This window comes from Mobula birostris, chromosome 25 (assembly GCF_030028105.1).
Source record: "Mobula birostris isolate sMobBir1 chromosome 25, sMobBir1.hap1, whole genome shotgun sequence".
Classification (NCBI taxonomy): domain Eukaryota; kingdom Metazoa; phylum Chordata; class Chondrichthyes; order Myliobatiformes; family Myliobatidae; genus Mobula; species Mobula birostris.
The window spans coordinates 31,085,242-31,101,115 of NC_092394.1; the positions used below are offsets into that span (position 1 = coordinate 31,085,242).

The 15,874-nt window shown below is 43.0% G+C and overlaps 1 protein-coding gene across 3 annotated transcripts in view; it reads left to right on the forward strand.

The window, feature by feature from the left end:
- Positions 1-5,794, forward strand: part of asl (argininosuccinate lyase) — a 55,770-nt gene extending 49,976 nt beyond the window's left edge. For all 3 annotated transcript variants that reach the window (XM_072243641.1, XM_072243642.1, XM_072243643.1), the window contains 3 exons: positions 27-107; positions 996-1,102; positions 5,421-5,794. In XM_072243641.1, the coding sequence (XP_072099742.1) occupies positions 27-107; positions 996-1,102; positions 5,421-5,568 (336 nt within the window). In that variant the 3' untranslated portion in view covers positions 5,569-5,794. The remainder of the gene's footprint in view (positions 1-26; positions 108-995; positions 1,103-5,420) is intronic.
- Positions 5,795-15,874: the final 10,080 nt, after the last annotated feature.

Below are 15,874 nucleotides of genomic sequence, written 5' to 3' on the forward strand. Positions count from 1 at the left end.
GCATGTGATCTTTCTTTTCACTGAAGGTTAATGAAACTGCCATGAAGAATGCCCTGAGTCCAGATATGCTGGCTACGGATCTAGCCTATTACTTGGTTCGAAAGAAGGTGAGCATTTGTTCAATGCAAACTTTAAAAACGCCTGTCACAACCCCTGTCAAAGAGCTCGTTGACTAGCAGAGCAGAGCAACTCGAGGGCTTCCCGAGAGGCAGTTGCTGTGGATTAGCGAGGAACGTCCTTAACAAAAACCTTGTCTGTTAGAAGGTCGGCTACAACTGTTACTTGCACGGCTCAATTCCTGTTATTTCAGACCGACCACTTCATTGGAGCTTGGACCATTGCACAATGGTACCGAGAGAAGCCCTGGCAACACAAACACTTGCTCAGGCAGATGTTCTGTTCCGCCCCCTCCCCCTCCCCCTCCCGCCATGGACAGCTGAGTTTGCTGCTATCTCCTCTTGATAAGCCCCTAACTCGTGTTTTGATGATAACATTCAGGCAGGGGCCTGCACCCATCGAGAGCTTGCTTTTCAAAATGGCTCAGTTCCCCAGCAATGATAATAACAATAATCTTCCTTTACACAAAGTAATCCGTAGCAATGTAAATGTAGATGTGATGTTGTTATAGCCAGTCATGTTTTGAGCAGTGATAAAAGATGAAAAGTCCTTCTTACAGAACTGTAATCTTCCTGTTTTGTACCATGATGCCCTGTTTTGTTAAAGCTTTCCACCATGGTATTAATAGCTCAGCTTTCCCAGATGAGTGCCTTAACATGAAATGCTCTAGTATGTGAAACACCCTCTCGCTAAATAGCCTGTGCTGCTGAATTTAGTCGTAGATGACCAACATCTTTTTGTGTTGTGACCAACATCGGGAAATTTATGGTCAGAAATTTCATTTTTTAATAGAGATTCAACAGTGCTTTGGATGTTAGCTGTAATTCGAATAGTTTATGATTATAAAGTGAATTCTTAACCAAATCTTTTCATTGTAGATGCCGTTTAGAGAAGCCCACAGTGCTTCAGGAAGAGCTGTATATTTGGCAGAGTCCAAGGGCATCGAAATCAGTCAGCTCTCGCTGGACGAATTAAAAACTATTAGGCATGTATTACACACAGATGTATTACTGATGCAGGTTGGGATGGGTTGGTTGACATGAGGTATGAATTTAATGGAGTCAGGTTTATGGTTATGTGCACCGGTATGGTCAGGCATTGGTATGATGAAAGTCATGCATGCAGCAGCGTCAAAGGCATGTAGGTTCAGACAACACACAGAACAACGTTTACATAAATTATACAAGACAGGCAATAGAAAAAAAACAAGACTGCAAAAGAAGACATTAGTGCAAAAGAGAACCCCTCAGTCAGGCACTACAAGAGGTTGATTATGGTGTTCCATCGCGGAGGGAGCTTTAGGGTTGTGCGAGTCAGTTCAATACTGATGAACATAGAACTTAGAGCAATGCAGGACAGTGTGGCCTCTTCAGCCCTTGGCCAGTGTGCTGCCCTATATATATGTACTCCATCAGCAATCTAATCCTTCCCTCCTACACAGCCCATAACCCTCCATTTTTCTTACATGAGCGTGCCTAAGAGTCTCTTAAAAGTCCACCAGCTTCTACCACCACCCCTCAATATGGTCCTGATAGTTGAAGGACAGAAGCAGTTTCTGAACCACCCACCTACATACCCCCTCACCTGTCTTCACCTATCACCTTCCATCTTGTCCTTCTTCCTCACTTCCCCCCCCCCTTTCTTATTCTGTCTTCTTCCCCCCTTCCTTTCCTATCCTGATGAAAGGTTTTGGCCCGAAACGTTGATTGCTCATTCCTCTCCATAGATGCCGCCTGACCTGTTGAGTTCCTCCAGCATTTTGTATGTGTTTCTCTGGATTTCCCACGACTGTAGAATCTCTTGTGTTTATGTATCTGAACCTGCTGGTGAGGGATTTTAGGCTTCTATACAAGGAATCGGTTGTAGACTTCAGGAGAGGAAAATCAGAGGTCCATGAGCCAGTAATCTTCAGAGGTGGAGAGGGTCAGTAACTTTAAATTCCTGGATGTCACTATCTCAGAGGACCTGTCCTGGACCCAGCACCTAAATATTATTGTGAAGGAAGCACGACAGTGCCTCTACCTCCTCAGGAGTCTGTGGAGGTTTGGCGTGTCATCAAGAACCTTGGCAAACTTCTATAGATGTTTGGTGGTAAGTGTGCTGACTGGCTGCATTACAGCCTGGCAGGGGAACATCCTACAAAAGGTAGTGGCTTTTGAATGGAAAATCCTACAAAAGGTAGTGGATTCGGCCCAGTACATCATGGATAAAAAAACCCCAACTATTGAGCACATCGAAGAACGTTTGATGGCTCTAGGCTGGTACTCGCTGGAATTTAGAAGGATGAGGCAGTATCTCATTGAAACCTCTCAAATGTTGAAAAGCCTAGACAGATTAGATTTGAAAAGGATGTTTCCCATGGTGGAGGGGTCCAGGATAAGAAGCCACAGCCTCAAATAGAGGGGCATCCATTTAAAACAGATGCGGAAAAATTTCTTTAGCCGGGTGGTGAATTTGTGGAATTTATTACCACAGGCAGTTGTGGAGACCAGGTTGTTGGGTGTATTTAAGGCAGAGCCTGATTGGTTCTTGATTGACACAGCATCAAAGATTATGGGGAGAAGACTGATGAGTGGGGCTGAGGAGGCATAAAAAGGATCAGCCATGATTGAATGGTGGAGCATTCAATGGGCCAAATGGCCTAATTCTGCTTCTGTGGCTTATGGTCTTATATACGTGAAAAGTTGCCGGAGAAAAGCAGCGTCCATCACCAAAGATCCTCACCACCCAGGCCATGTTCTTTTCTCACTCCTACCATCTGGTAGAAGGTACAAGGTACTAGAACAGTTACTACCCCTCAACCATCCGGTTCTTGAACAAAGGGGGATAACTACACTCATTTAAGAACTCTGTTTATTGTTATTTCATGCTATTTATTTTTATCTGCGTTTGCACGACTTGTTTACAGTTTACAGTTCCTGATATTTACAGTTACTGTTGTATAGATTTTCTCAGCATGTCCTCAGAAAAAAGAACTCAAGGTTGTATGTGGCGACATGCATGTTGTCTGAGAATAAACTGTACTTTGAGCTTCTGTACCTCCTGCTCGATAGCAGCAGTGAAAAGTGGAGATAGTGTGAACACTGAGAATCTTTAATGTTGGATGGCACCTTCTTGATTATTTATATTATTAAAAATTAAATTTCCATTTTTTATTTTAATTGCTTAAACATTTTACACTTAAAAATTAAACAACCCAAAGTAGGATAAAATTCACTGGTCTGGTGGAAGTGGTGGAAAACCTTGAACTTGGTCCAGGTTTGGAGTTGGAACGTGATGAATGAATGAGATCTAGAAGTTACTTGTTGGGTGAGATACTGCAGTTCACAGGAGGGGACAGGCAGCAATGAGCTGCAGGAAGACTGCTGAAGATGTATTTGTGAGGTCAGAGAGGAAGCATAGATGCTCAGAGGCTGAGTGTCGGACAAGCTGTTTTCAATGTTAATTGACAGCATTTAGATTACTACTACTACGTCGACTCAGGCCTGGGGGGCCAGGGTCGGGCACGATGACGGACTCTCCACTTCTCCCTCTCCCTCATCAGTGTGTTCAGTTCATCTACATTAGCCACGCCGCTGTCCTCTAGAAGCATGTTGACCATAGTCTTGGGAGAGCACCCAGGGTTCATCCTCCCATGCTTGGGCTCCCATATGATGACTAGGCTGGCAGGTAGCTCGGGGTGGCGTAGACAGTGCCCCGCTAGTTGCAGTCTTCTCCCCTCGATTTTAGTAGTGAGCATCTGTAGGTCGTTATAGAGCTCGACGTTTGTCATGTGCTGTTGCCAGCTCACGTCAAGAGCCATCTGGAGCAATCATGTATAGCAACCATCTAGAGACTTTCGCATAGTCTTAGTGAGTGTCCACGTCTCGCATCCGTACGTGAGAATGGACTCTATGACTGCTATGAAAATCCTCTTTTTAAGCCCTCTGGTCAGGTTGGACTTCCAGATTTCCTTCATGTCGTTCATAGCCCTCCACGCCAGCGCCTTCCGTATCTTTATGTCCTTCTCTGAACTCATCATTCTTGACCCGAGGTACTTGTAGTCAAAGACTTTCTTAATGGTATCATTCTTTACGGTCTTGAGAGTACCTTCATCGCAGTTAAATGCCATGTAATACAGTTAAATACCACTATTATATGCCTTCCCACTGTCACCCCAGGCAGCTCATTCCAGATACTCATCACTCTCCAGGTATAAGATCTTGCCCCACACAGCACTTTCAAACTTCATCCCCTCACGTGGTATTTTTGCTTGTTATATCTGATCCTGGTCAGTGTCATCTAATTTAAAATTATGATGGAATGCTCTAAGGATTTATTTTAAAAGAATGCTTCACGGGTAAAGCCCTCCCCACCTTTGAGTGCATCTACGCGAAGTGATTTTGCAAGAAAGCAGCATCCATCATCAGGGACACCCATCACCCAGGTCATGCTCTCTTGTCACTGCTGCTTTCCGGAAGAAGGTCCAGGAGCCTCACGGCTCACATCACCAGGTTCAGGAACAGTTACTACCTCTCAACCATCATGCTCTTGAAACAAAGGGGATAACTTCACTCAACTTCACTTGCCCCATCATTGAGATGTTCCCACAGCCTATGGACTCACTTTCCAGGACTCTTCATCACATATTAGATTAAGAGAACACTCAGTCCTCTTTTATTGTCATTTAGAAATGCATACATGCATTAAGAAATGATAAAATGTTTCTCCAGAGTGATATCATAGAAAACAGGACAAACAGGAGATTCCGGTTACCACACAGTTGCAGCGGCAGCAAAGCGGGCATTTCAGAAGTTTTCCAGATGTTCCTCTGTACTCTCACGTCTGTCTCCATCAAATCAGAATTGTGCACGGTCCCCTACTTGACAAATAACAGACATCACCACTGGAGTGGCTGTGCGCGCTGCCGTTGCGCCACCATCTTCTCCTCCTCCTCCTCTTTTTTGATATTCTTGATATTTCTTCTTTATTTATTTGTTATTATTATTTCTTTCTTTTTGTACTTGCACAGTGTGTTGTCTTTTGCAGACTGATTGATCGCCCAAGTTGGTGCGGTCTTTCATGGATTCTGTTATGGTTATTATTCTATTATGGATTTATCGAGTATGCCTGCAAGAAAATGAATTTCAGGGTTTAGATGGTGACGTATATGTACTTTGAACTCTAATTCCATTAAATTGGTCAAGCAACAATGAAGTCTTTACTGTGCAAGTGCCTGTTTTGCACAATATTGTAATAAACCTTCTGGGATTTAAATTTAAATTGAATCGAATTATTATTTTGTTTGTTTCCTTCACCAATAGTCCTCTGTTTGAGAGTGATGTGCTGAAGGTGTGGAACTACACAAACAGCGTGGAGCAGTATTCAGCGCCTGGAGGCACAGCTCGGAGCAGTGTGGCTTTGCAAGTCGAGCAGCTGAGAGCTTGGCTGAAAAAAAGACAGAGCAATTAAGGCCGTCACCCTGCTGAATAGCCTTGATAGATTCCTCATCGTTGAGTCAGGTTACTGTTTGGGAAAAGGTATCGCTCTACTAAATATCCATGGGTTTTTAATGAGTACCAAAATCTTTCTGGCAATTTTTAATGGTTGCTGCTTAGTAAGATTGTGTACTGAACTGCATCAACTGTAATTTACGATATGTCAACAAATTTTATCTGAAATAAATCTTGAAGAACTTGTTGGGCTGAGTCTCCTGATATCCAGGTGTAATCCCTTCAGGAATGGGGACTGAACAGATACTGGGACAGATACATCCCGGTCCGTTTCTCATAGGTTCTCATACAAGAGCTGTTTATTGAAACTGCTGTGCTGGAGTGAGTATTTCGACAATGAAAAAGTGCTTATCAGTGGGGGGGGGGGGGGGTGATGAAGAGTGATTATTTCAAAAAAATACATTGAAGATGCAGGTAAGCTGGACATCCCTGAGCACGTTCACTTAATCGCCTAAAATGGAACCAATTCACAGGATGCACGTTCATATCTGTCCATACAGATGGAGCCATGTACTCCAGGGATTGATCTTGTTTACTCAGGTGCAGTTTTTCCTTAAAGTTTTGAAGTCTTCTCTTGCCATCCAATTCGAGCTGAATGCCCTGTCCTCCCAGTGCCTGAAGGCACAACTATTCTCATGCAAAATGGCTGAAAACTAATGCTGAATGTTATACACACAAGATGTTGGAGGAACTCAGCAGGCCAGGCAGTACCCATGGAAAAGAGTAAACAGTCAACGTTTTGGGCCAGGACCTTCTTGTTCTGACTTCCCTTTTATTTCCCCCAGTCCTGATGAAGGGTCTCGGCCAGAAACGTGGATGCTGACTGGCCTGCTGAGTTCCTCCGGCATTTTGTGTGTCTTACATCGATAGCAAGCGGTAGAAAAGGCTGCCTCTGATGTAGGGGAAAATGAGGAGACAGAGAATATGCTTTTTCCATGTGTATGACCAAGTGGCTTGCACAATGCAAGCTGCAAACCAAACAAACAGCTCCACAACAGAGTTTGGTGTCAAACAAGATGCATCTCGTAACACTTTTTCCACTACTGTTCACTTCCAAAAACACATCCATCTAATTTATAGGACAAATGGGAAACCATTCACCCTCTTCCACCTCCAGTTCAGAATTACCCCAACCTTGGTACACAAACAACATTTCCCTTCCAGCCATCATCGATGTAGTCATTGTATCATATCGGAGACTGGGCTTTGCACCTAACTGGTCCTCTGACAATAGGTCCACGACAACTCCCAGGGAAATCTGGACTATGCTCCTATATTTCAGGAGACACTTTCTAAAACCATCTCCAGCTGTGGTTGACTTATCACTAAACAATGAGTTCATGTGTAACATAGAAACATAGAAAATAGGTGCAGGAGTAGGCCATTCGGCCCTTCGAGCCTGCACCGCCATTTATTATGATCATGGCTGATCATCCAACTCAGAACCCCGCCCCAGCCTTCCCTCCATACCCCCTGATCCCCGTAGCCACAAGGGCCATATCTAACTCCCTCTTAAATATAGCCAATGTACTGGCCTCAACTGCTTCCTGTGGCAGAGAATTCCACAGATTCACCACTCTCTGAGTGAAGAAGTTTTTCCTAATCTCGGTCCTAAAAGTCTTCCCCTTTATCCTCAAACAGCAAGACCAGAACTTTGTCACATTCTGTTGATAGATTAGTCTTGGACACATAGGCAGTTCTCCACATCTATTATCTATAAGTAATCTTCAAAAATGTTCACTGCATAGAAATTTCTTACCAGAAGTCGGTTGGAAGAGCTAGAGGAAAATTGTGTGTTGAGCAAATCAGGATTGATCACAGCAGAGACTGCAGGTGCTAGATTCCGGAGTGACAAACAGTCTGCTGGAAAAACCTCAATGGGTGCAAGGAAAGCAACTGCTGACATCTCTGCTTGTTAGCCTGCATCAGGGTTTCCTGGCACAGGGTTTGAACCCAAAACCTCAGCAGTTCCTTTCCTCTGCTTGACCTAACAAGTTCTTCCAGCAGATTAGTTGATGATCAAGTAAATGGAATACTTGCTACCATCATGGGGTGGGAAATTATTTCATTAGCACCCATTTTTTCACATAAAAGCTGCACTTACAAGCAACTTAACCTCGTTTCGAGCGCTATGGTAATCATTCACCTGATGAAATTTGGGCTGTTGGAAATTGACTTGGGCATTTCTGGGCGCCATTCGCCATAGCATATGGAATATTTCTCAGTATCAGTCAGTCACTTTCCTCCATTACAGAATAAATTGAAGTTTTTGTTGCAATATATGTACTTAAGTCACAAAATGTTAATAGTAATCTCGTGCCATAGCCAGTATTCTGTCAACTAAAAGGTTTCTATTTTGACAATAGTGACTTCTGAGGCAGCTGTAGGCATTTATTTCAAATGCTCAGGGATATGTGAGACTTCCTTACGCAATGCACATCAGAGTATGGTGTTGCAATATCCACCCTTCCTGGCATATTGTAGCTCAGAGTGATACTCAATCAGGGCAGATGAGTGCATGCAAGGCCACACACACTGCATTGTTGTAACAATCACCCTTACCCCTTAAAGGTACACAGCCCTTCCCAGTGATTCATGTGACAAAGGCATAACTAGACTCATAGAGTTAGACAGCATGAAAATAGATCCTTGGGCCTCTCATCCATGCCAAGTTGTCAACCAGAACTATTTGCCTGTGCATGGCATATATCCATCTAAACTTTCCAGTGCAGGCACCTATCAAACTGTCTTTTCAGTGCTATTGGCAGCTTTTGATACAGTTGTTATCGGGCTTTGTGCAGATCTCATTTTAGTGCATGATTTTTGTTGTAAACCATCAAATTATGCTTTTAATATAATTTTGGCCAATTGCAGGACATCCAGTTGGGAATTTGCACTGCAAAGTAATATTTAGCACACCAAAGAAGAGTGAAATTCAGTTTCTAGTCAGTGCACCTTACATGAAAGAGCTGTTCCACTCTCATTCTTGTAAAAACTTGCATTTCAAATGCAATTACCCAATTTCATTACAAAGCATTATTGAATCAGCTTTTACCTCCTCCTCTGGCTGTATTTCAGAATCCAACCACTGCATTCAGCCCCTTTTGCCTTCAATACAATAATGGGTGTATGTACTTTTATTCAGAGCCATTTTCCTGTACTGTACTGAACTCATCCCATGTCCACTTTTGGCAAAGATCCCTTTTGATAAAAGAGGACATTAATGACTTGCGCCTTAAATATTGAAATCTAATTGTAGGCAATGAAGCACTTTAGCAACTCTTCTTTCAATTTAAATCCTCCTAGTTTGGGAAACTTCTTAAACATAGTACAATGAAATTAAAACTGAAATAAATATTTAATTCTATGGAAGGCAGCTGTACAATATTAAACAGAGAAAGGACTTTGATAGGCAATGATAGTGAGCCGTTTGTTCTCTTTCACACTGCTGAATGTCTGTGAAGAACAGCGTTCAGTCACTGTTTACACAGTCAGAAATTTCTTTCTCCCTCGGGGTAAGGGTGATCCGATCATACATTCATTTTCAGGAAAATAAACTTCTTGAGAACATAATGTAATGTTAACATTTCAAGTTGTGATCCGAAGTAAGCACACTGTATGGAATTGTGACCAGTAATCCAGGTTTAAAAACTCAGTGATCCAAATATTTCTATAGTGTTCTTACTCCAAAATGGCAACTTGTCCACAGTGCTAATGCTTCTTTTGTATGTACTGGGAGACATCTACGCATTGACTTTGCAACATTTACAAAGTGTACTTTGAAATTTCTATTATTAAATCTCGTTGAATTTCTGAGTTTAATTGTAAAGCTTTCAGGCCATTTTTGCCCAATTAATCACCATTAGTTCAGTACCCCATTAATGATAAACTCACTTTGCTGCCTTTCCATTAGGAGCACAATGACTGTGCAAATTGAGGGTAGTTATTGCAAGCCCGGGGTGATTCACTGAACCTTTACCTATCAGCTTTATAAATCACATAAATGCACTGCAGCGTGAATTAATCTGCATGCATTCAAGGATAGTCAAGTCACCTTCCCTGGTGAAATTTACATGGGACTCATAAGCATGCACAAAGGCATTTTTAAAAAGTATCATTATACGTTACAAACCACTTCCTTTTCCAGAAAGTGTGTGTATTCTTTCTGCCACCCGTCCCACACCCCTCCTGTGGCACTCCATCCTTGCCATTCCCAACAGCTTTCGCTCCCGCCAGATTTATTAATTCACTCTCCACTCCATGTTAACAAATATAGAGAACTGTGTAAAAGTCCTAGGCACCCTAACTATATGTGCGTAAGACTTTTACTACTGTATATTATAACTTACACATACTTTGATAATAAATTTAGATCACAAGACATTAAAGCAGAATTAGGCCATCAAGTCTGCTCACCATTCCATCGTGGCTGATTTATTATCCCTCTTAATCCCATTCTCTTAGCTTCTCCCTGTAACCTTTGACGCCCTGACAAATCAAGAACCCATCAACCTCTACTTTAACTATACTCAATGACTTGGCCACCTGAAGCAATAGGTTCCACAGACTCACTATCCTCTGGCTAAGGAAGTTCCTCCTCATACCTGTTCCAAATGGATGTCCTTCCACTTCGAGGCTGTACTTTCTGGTCCTCGACTCACCCACTGTAAGATACATCCTCCACGTGCGCACTTTATCAAGACCTTTCAATATTCGATAGGCTTTCATGGTACCCCCGCTCCCCTCCCATTCTTCTGAACTCCAGAGAGTACAGACGCAACGGCATCAAATGCTCCTAACGTGTTGGAAACCACTGTTTTTTTAAATAATACTTTTATAAGATTTGTACTTTTTAACAAAGTCATGTATTTTTCACAGTATGCGATGGCTCATCCACACTCACTGACAGAAAGCGGTATAGCAGCTAAACTAATGGTTTATCAGCTTTCTCGGTTTTCATTGGCTAAGTATTACCATGGGCCGACTGGTGGTGTAGTGGCATCAGCACTGGACTTCAAGGCAGATGGTCCCAAGTTCAAACCCAGCCAGGTCCCAACCTGGGCAGCAGCAGTATCTGTGCGGAAGAAAGGGTTGGCAATCTACTACTGTATCTTGCCATGAAAAACCTATGGACCCAATGATCCAAGAGGTGACGAAAAGCTGGACTCAACTTAACAACAACAAGTATTATCACATTGCTCATGTGATGCAATTATTTTAATTAAAAACATAGAAAACCTACAACACAATACAGGCCCTTCAGCCCACAAAGCTGTGCAGAACATGTCCTTACCTTAGAAATTATCTAGGGTTACCCATAGCCCTCTATTTTTCTAAGCTCCATGCATCTTTCCAGGAGTCTCTTAAAAGACCCTATCGTATCCGCCTCCACCACCGTTGCCAGCAGCCCATTCCACACACTCACTACTCCGCGTAAAAAACTTACCCCTGACATCTCCTTTGTACCTACTTCCCAGCACCTTAAAACTGTACCCTCTTATGCTAGCCATTTCAGTCCTGGGAAAAAGCCTCTGACTATCCACACAATCAATGCCTCTCATCATCTTATACACCTCTATCAGGTCACCTCTCATCCTCCGCTGCTCCAAGGAGAAAAGGCCAAGTTCACTTAACCTGTTCTCATAAGGCAATCTTTTGCTAAAGTAAATCTTTTGCTATTTTTTAAAGAAAAGGCATGCCAAGAGTAATACTATAGTTGAGGGGTCCCCAATATTTGTTATGCCATGGATCTTTACCGAGAGGTCCGTGGACCCCGGGCTGGGAAACTCCACTGTAGTTTCTTATGTAACAACCGGGTTAATTAAACTTGGAGTCATGGTAACGAAGGAAGGATAAATATTTACATTGGGTTCGCGGAACAGAAATGATAACAAAATAGATGTCACGTTGATGTCTATGCAAAGATAATATAAATAATGGCAAGTAGTAAATCTGCACCACTCTGAACATACCTAGGTAACCAGTTACAACCCTCTGTACTATAGATCTGCAATATTACCTCTCAGCTCTTAAACTCAATCCCATGATTGATGATGGCCAATGCACCTTATGCCTTCTTAACCACAGAGTCAACCTGTGCAGCAGCTTTGAGTATCCTATGGACTTGTACCCCAAGATCCCGCTGATCCTCAACACTGCCATTAATATTATATTCTTCCATCATATTTGACCGACCAAAATGAACCACGTCACACTTATCTAGGTTGAACTCCACTTCTCAGCCCAGTTTTGCATCCTATTAATGTCCCGCTGTAACCTCTGAAAGCCCTCTACACTATCCACAACACCTCAACCTTTGTGTCATCAGCAAATTTACTAACCCATCCCTCCATTTCCTCATCCAGGTCATTTATAAAAATCACGAAGAACAGGGTCCCAGAACAGATCCCTGAGGCACACCACTGGTCACCAACCTCCATTCAGAATATGACCCATCTACGACCACTCTTTTCCTTCTGTGGGCAAGCCAGTTCTGGATCCACAAAGCAATGTCCCCTTGGATCCCATGCCTCCTTACTTTCTCAATAAGCCTTGCATGGGGTACCTTATCAAATGCCTTGCTGAAATCCATATACACTACATCTACTGCTCTTCCTTCATCAATGGGTTTAGTCACATCCTCAAAAGATTCAATCAGGCTCATAAGGCACGACCTGCCTTTGCCAAAGCCATGCTGACTATTCCTAATCATATTATACCTCTCCAAATGTTCATAAATCCTTCCTCTCAGGATCGTCCCCATCAACTTACCAACCACTGAAGTAAGACTCAAGGCCAGTGATGTTGTGGGGATGGAACTGGACTCTCTGACGGTGGTGTCTGAAAAGAGGATGCTGTCCAAGTTGCATGCCATCTTGGACAATGTCTCCCATCCACTACATAATGTACTGGTTGGGCACAGGAGTACATTCAGCCAGAGGCTCATTCCACCGAGATGCAAAACAGAGCATCATAGGAGGTCATTCTTGCCTGTGGCCATCAAACTTTACAACTCCTCTGTTGGAGGGTCAGACACCCTGAGCCAATAGGCTGGTCCTGGACTTATTTCCTGGCATAATTTACATATTACTATTTAACTATTTATGGTTTTATTACTATTTAATTATTTATGATGCAACTGTAACGAAAACCAATTTCCCCCTGGATCAATAAAGTATGACTATGACTATGACTATAATTCCCTGGGCTACCTCTACTCCCTTTCTAGAATAAGGAAACAACATTCACAACCCTCCAATCCTCCGGAACCTCTCCTGTCCCCATTAATGATGCAAAGGTCATCGCCAGAGGCTCAACAATCTCCTCCTCGCCTCCCACAGTAGCCTGGGGTACATCTTGTCCGGTCCCGGTGACTTATCCAACTTGATGCTTTCCAAAAGCTCCAGCACATCCTTTTTCCTAATATCTACATGCTCAAGCTTTTCAGTCCACTGTAAATTACCCCTACAATCACCAAGATCCTTCTCCTTAGTGAATACTGAAGCAAAGTATTCATTAAGTACCGCTGCTATCTCCTTCAGTCCCATACACACTTTTCCACTGTCACACTTGATTGGTCTTATTCTCTCATGTCTTATCCTCTTGCTCTTCACATACTTGTGGAATGACTTGGGGCTTTCCTTAATCCTGTCCGCCAAGGCCTTCTCATGGCCTCTTCTGGCTCTCCTAATTTCACTCTTAAACTCCTTCCTGCTAGCCTTATAATCTTCTAGATCTCTATCATTACCCAGTTGTTTGAACCTTTCGTAAGCACTTCTTTTCTTCTTGACTAGATTTACAAAAGCCTTTGTACACCACGGTTCCTGTATCCTACCATCCTTTCCCTGTCTCATTGGAATGTACCTATGCAGAACCCCATGCAAATATCCCCTGAACATTTGCCACATTTCTTCCGTACATTTCCCTGAGAACACCTATTTCCAATTTATGCTTCCAAGTTCCTGCCTGATAGCCTACTTCCCCTTACTCCAATTAAATGCTTTGCCAACTTGTCTGTTCCTATCCCTCTCCAATGCTATGATAAAGGAGGTAGAATTGTGATCACTACCTCAAAAATGCTCTCCCACTGAGAGATCTGACACCTGACCAGGTTAACTTCCCAATACCAGATCAAGTACAGCCTCTCCTCTTGTAGGCTTATCTACATATTGTGTCAAGAAACCTTCCTGAACACACCTAACAAACTCTACCCCATCTAAACCCCTCACTCTAGGGAGATGCCAATCGATGTTTGGGAACTTAAAATCTCCCACCACAACAACCCTGTTATTATTACACCTTTCCAGAATCTGTCTCACTGTCTGCTCCTCGATGTCCCTGTTACTATTGGGTGGCCTATAAAAAACACCCAGTAGAGTTATTGACCCCTTCCAGTTTCTAACTTCCACCCACAGGTACTCTGTAGGCAATATCTCCATAACTTCCTCCTTTTCTGCAGCCGTGACACTATCTCTGATCAACAGTGCCATGCCCCCACCTCTTTTGTCTCTCTCCCTGTCCTTTCTGAAACATCTAAAACCCGGCACTTGAAGTAACCATTCCTGTCCTTGAGCCATCCAAGTCTCTGTAATGGCCACAACATCATAGCTCCAAGTACTGATCCACGCTCTAAGGTCATTCGCTTTGTTCACAACACTCCTCGCATTAAAATAGACACATCTCAAACTATCGGTCTGAGCGCGTCCTTTCCCTATCACCTGCCAATCCTCCCTCTCGCACTGTCTCCAAGCTTTCTCTATTTGTGAGCCAACTGCTTCTTCCTCCACCTCTTCAGTTCGGTTCCCGACCCCCAGCAATTCTAGTTTAAACTCTCTCCAATAGCTTTTGCAAACCTCCCCGCCAGGATATTGGCCCCCTTGGAATTCAAGTGCAATCCGTCCTTTATGTACAGGTCATACCTGCCCCAAAAGAGGTCCCAATGATCCAAAAATCTGAATCCCTGCCCCCTGCTCCAGTCCCTCAGCCACACATTTATCCTCCACCTCATTCTATTCCTATACTCACTGTCACATGGCACAACCCTGAGATTACTACCTTTGTGGTCCTGCTTCTCAACTTCCTTCCTAACTCCCTGTAGCCTGTCTTCAGGACCTCCTCCCTTTTCCTGACTATGTTGTTGTGACCAATATGTATCATGACCTCTGGCTGTTCTCCTTCCCACTTCAGGATATCGTGGACGCAATCAGAAACATCCCGGACGCTGGCACCTGGGAGGCAAACTACCATCCATGTTTCTTTCCTATGTAGCCTATTAACTAGTTTATTCCTATCTAAGGAAGTTCTTATATTATCTGTAAATGTGATGGACTTTTCAAAAGTACCATCTTTATTCTTTTGTCTTTGCTTAATATTTACCTCTTTGCATCGTTTCTCAGCTCTTGATGTAGCTTTCTTAGTATTTGTATGTTTGGTTGTACTTTAAAATAAACTGAAACCTTAGAATTAAGACTGCTCATTATTCCTGACTCCCGGAAGAACCCTCAGGATCAGAAAATAAACTGTAATCCAACATATGTTAACCCTTTCATTCCCAGAATCGTACATGTGAACCTCCGCTGGACCCTCTCTAATGCCAGCTCATCTCTCCTGAGATAAGGGGCCCAAAACGGCACACAATACTCTAAGCGTGGTCTGACCAATGCCTTACAAGTCCTCTGCATTATATTCTTGCTCTCATATTCTGGACTTCTGGAAAAACACGTTTTTATTACGCCTTTATTTCTTCTACCAAAATGCATGACCATACACTTCCCTGCACTGTGTTCCATCGGTGGAGTGTTTCAAATGCGTTATCCACCTAGCGGGGAGGGTAGCAGTTCTTAATGGTGATATTGCTGAGTCACTCTTGTTCAGAGACGTCCAAAAGCTGTTCCAGCGCATTTAAGACAATGTTGGATCTTGTCATTAAGGTCGACATTGGAGGAGAGGTAACTTCCAAGATATGGAAAGTGGTCCACGTTTTCCAGGGTTGTTTCGTCAAGTTGAATTGATGGTTCTGTCCAATTTGTCTCAATTGGTGATGGTTGATAGACACCTGGACAACATACCAACGACATCTGAAGGCACTTGAAAAGTTCCATCAATGCTGTCTTCGAAACATCTTAAATATCAGCTGGGAAGATAGAAGAATCAACGTCAGTGTGCTAAATGAAGCAAAAACAACAAGTATTGAAGTCTATGTCATCAAGAACCAACTAAGATGGAGCGGTCATGTTGTTCAGATGAAAGATGAACGTCTGCCAAAA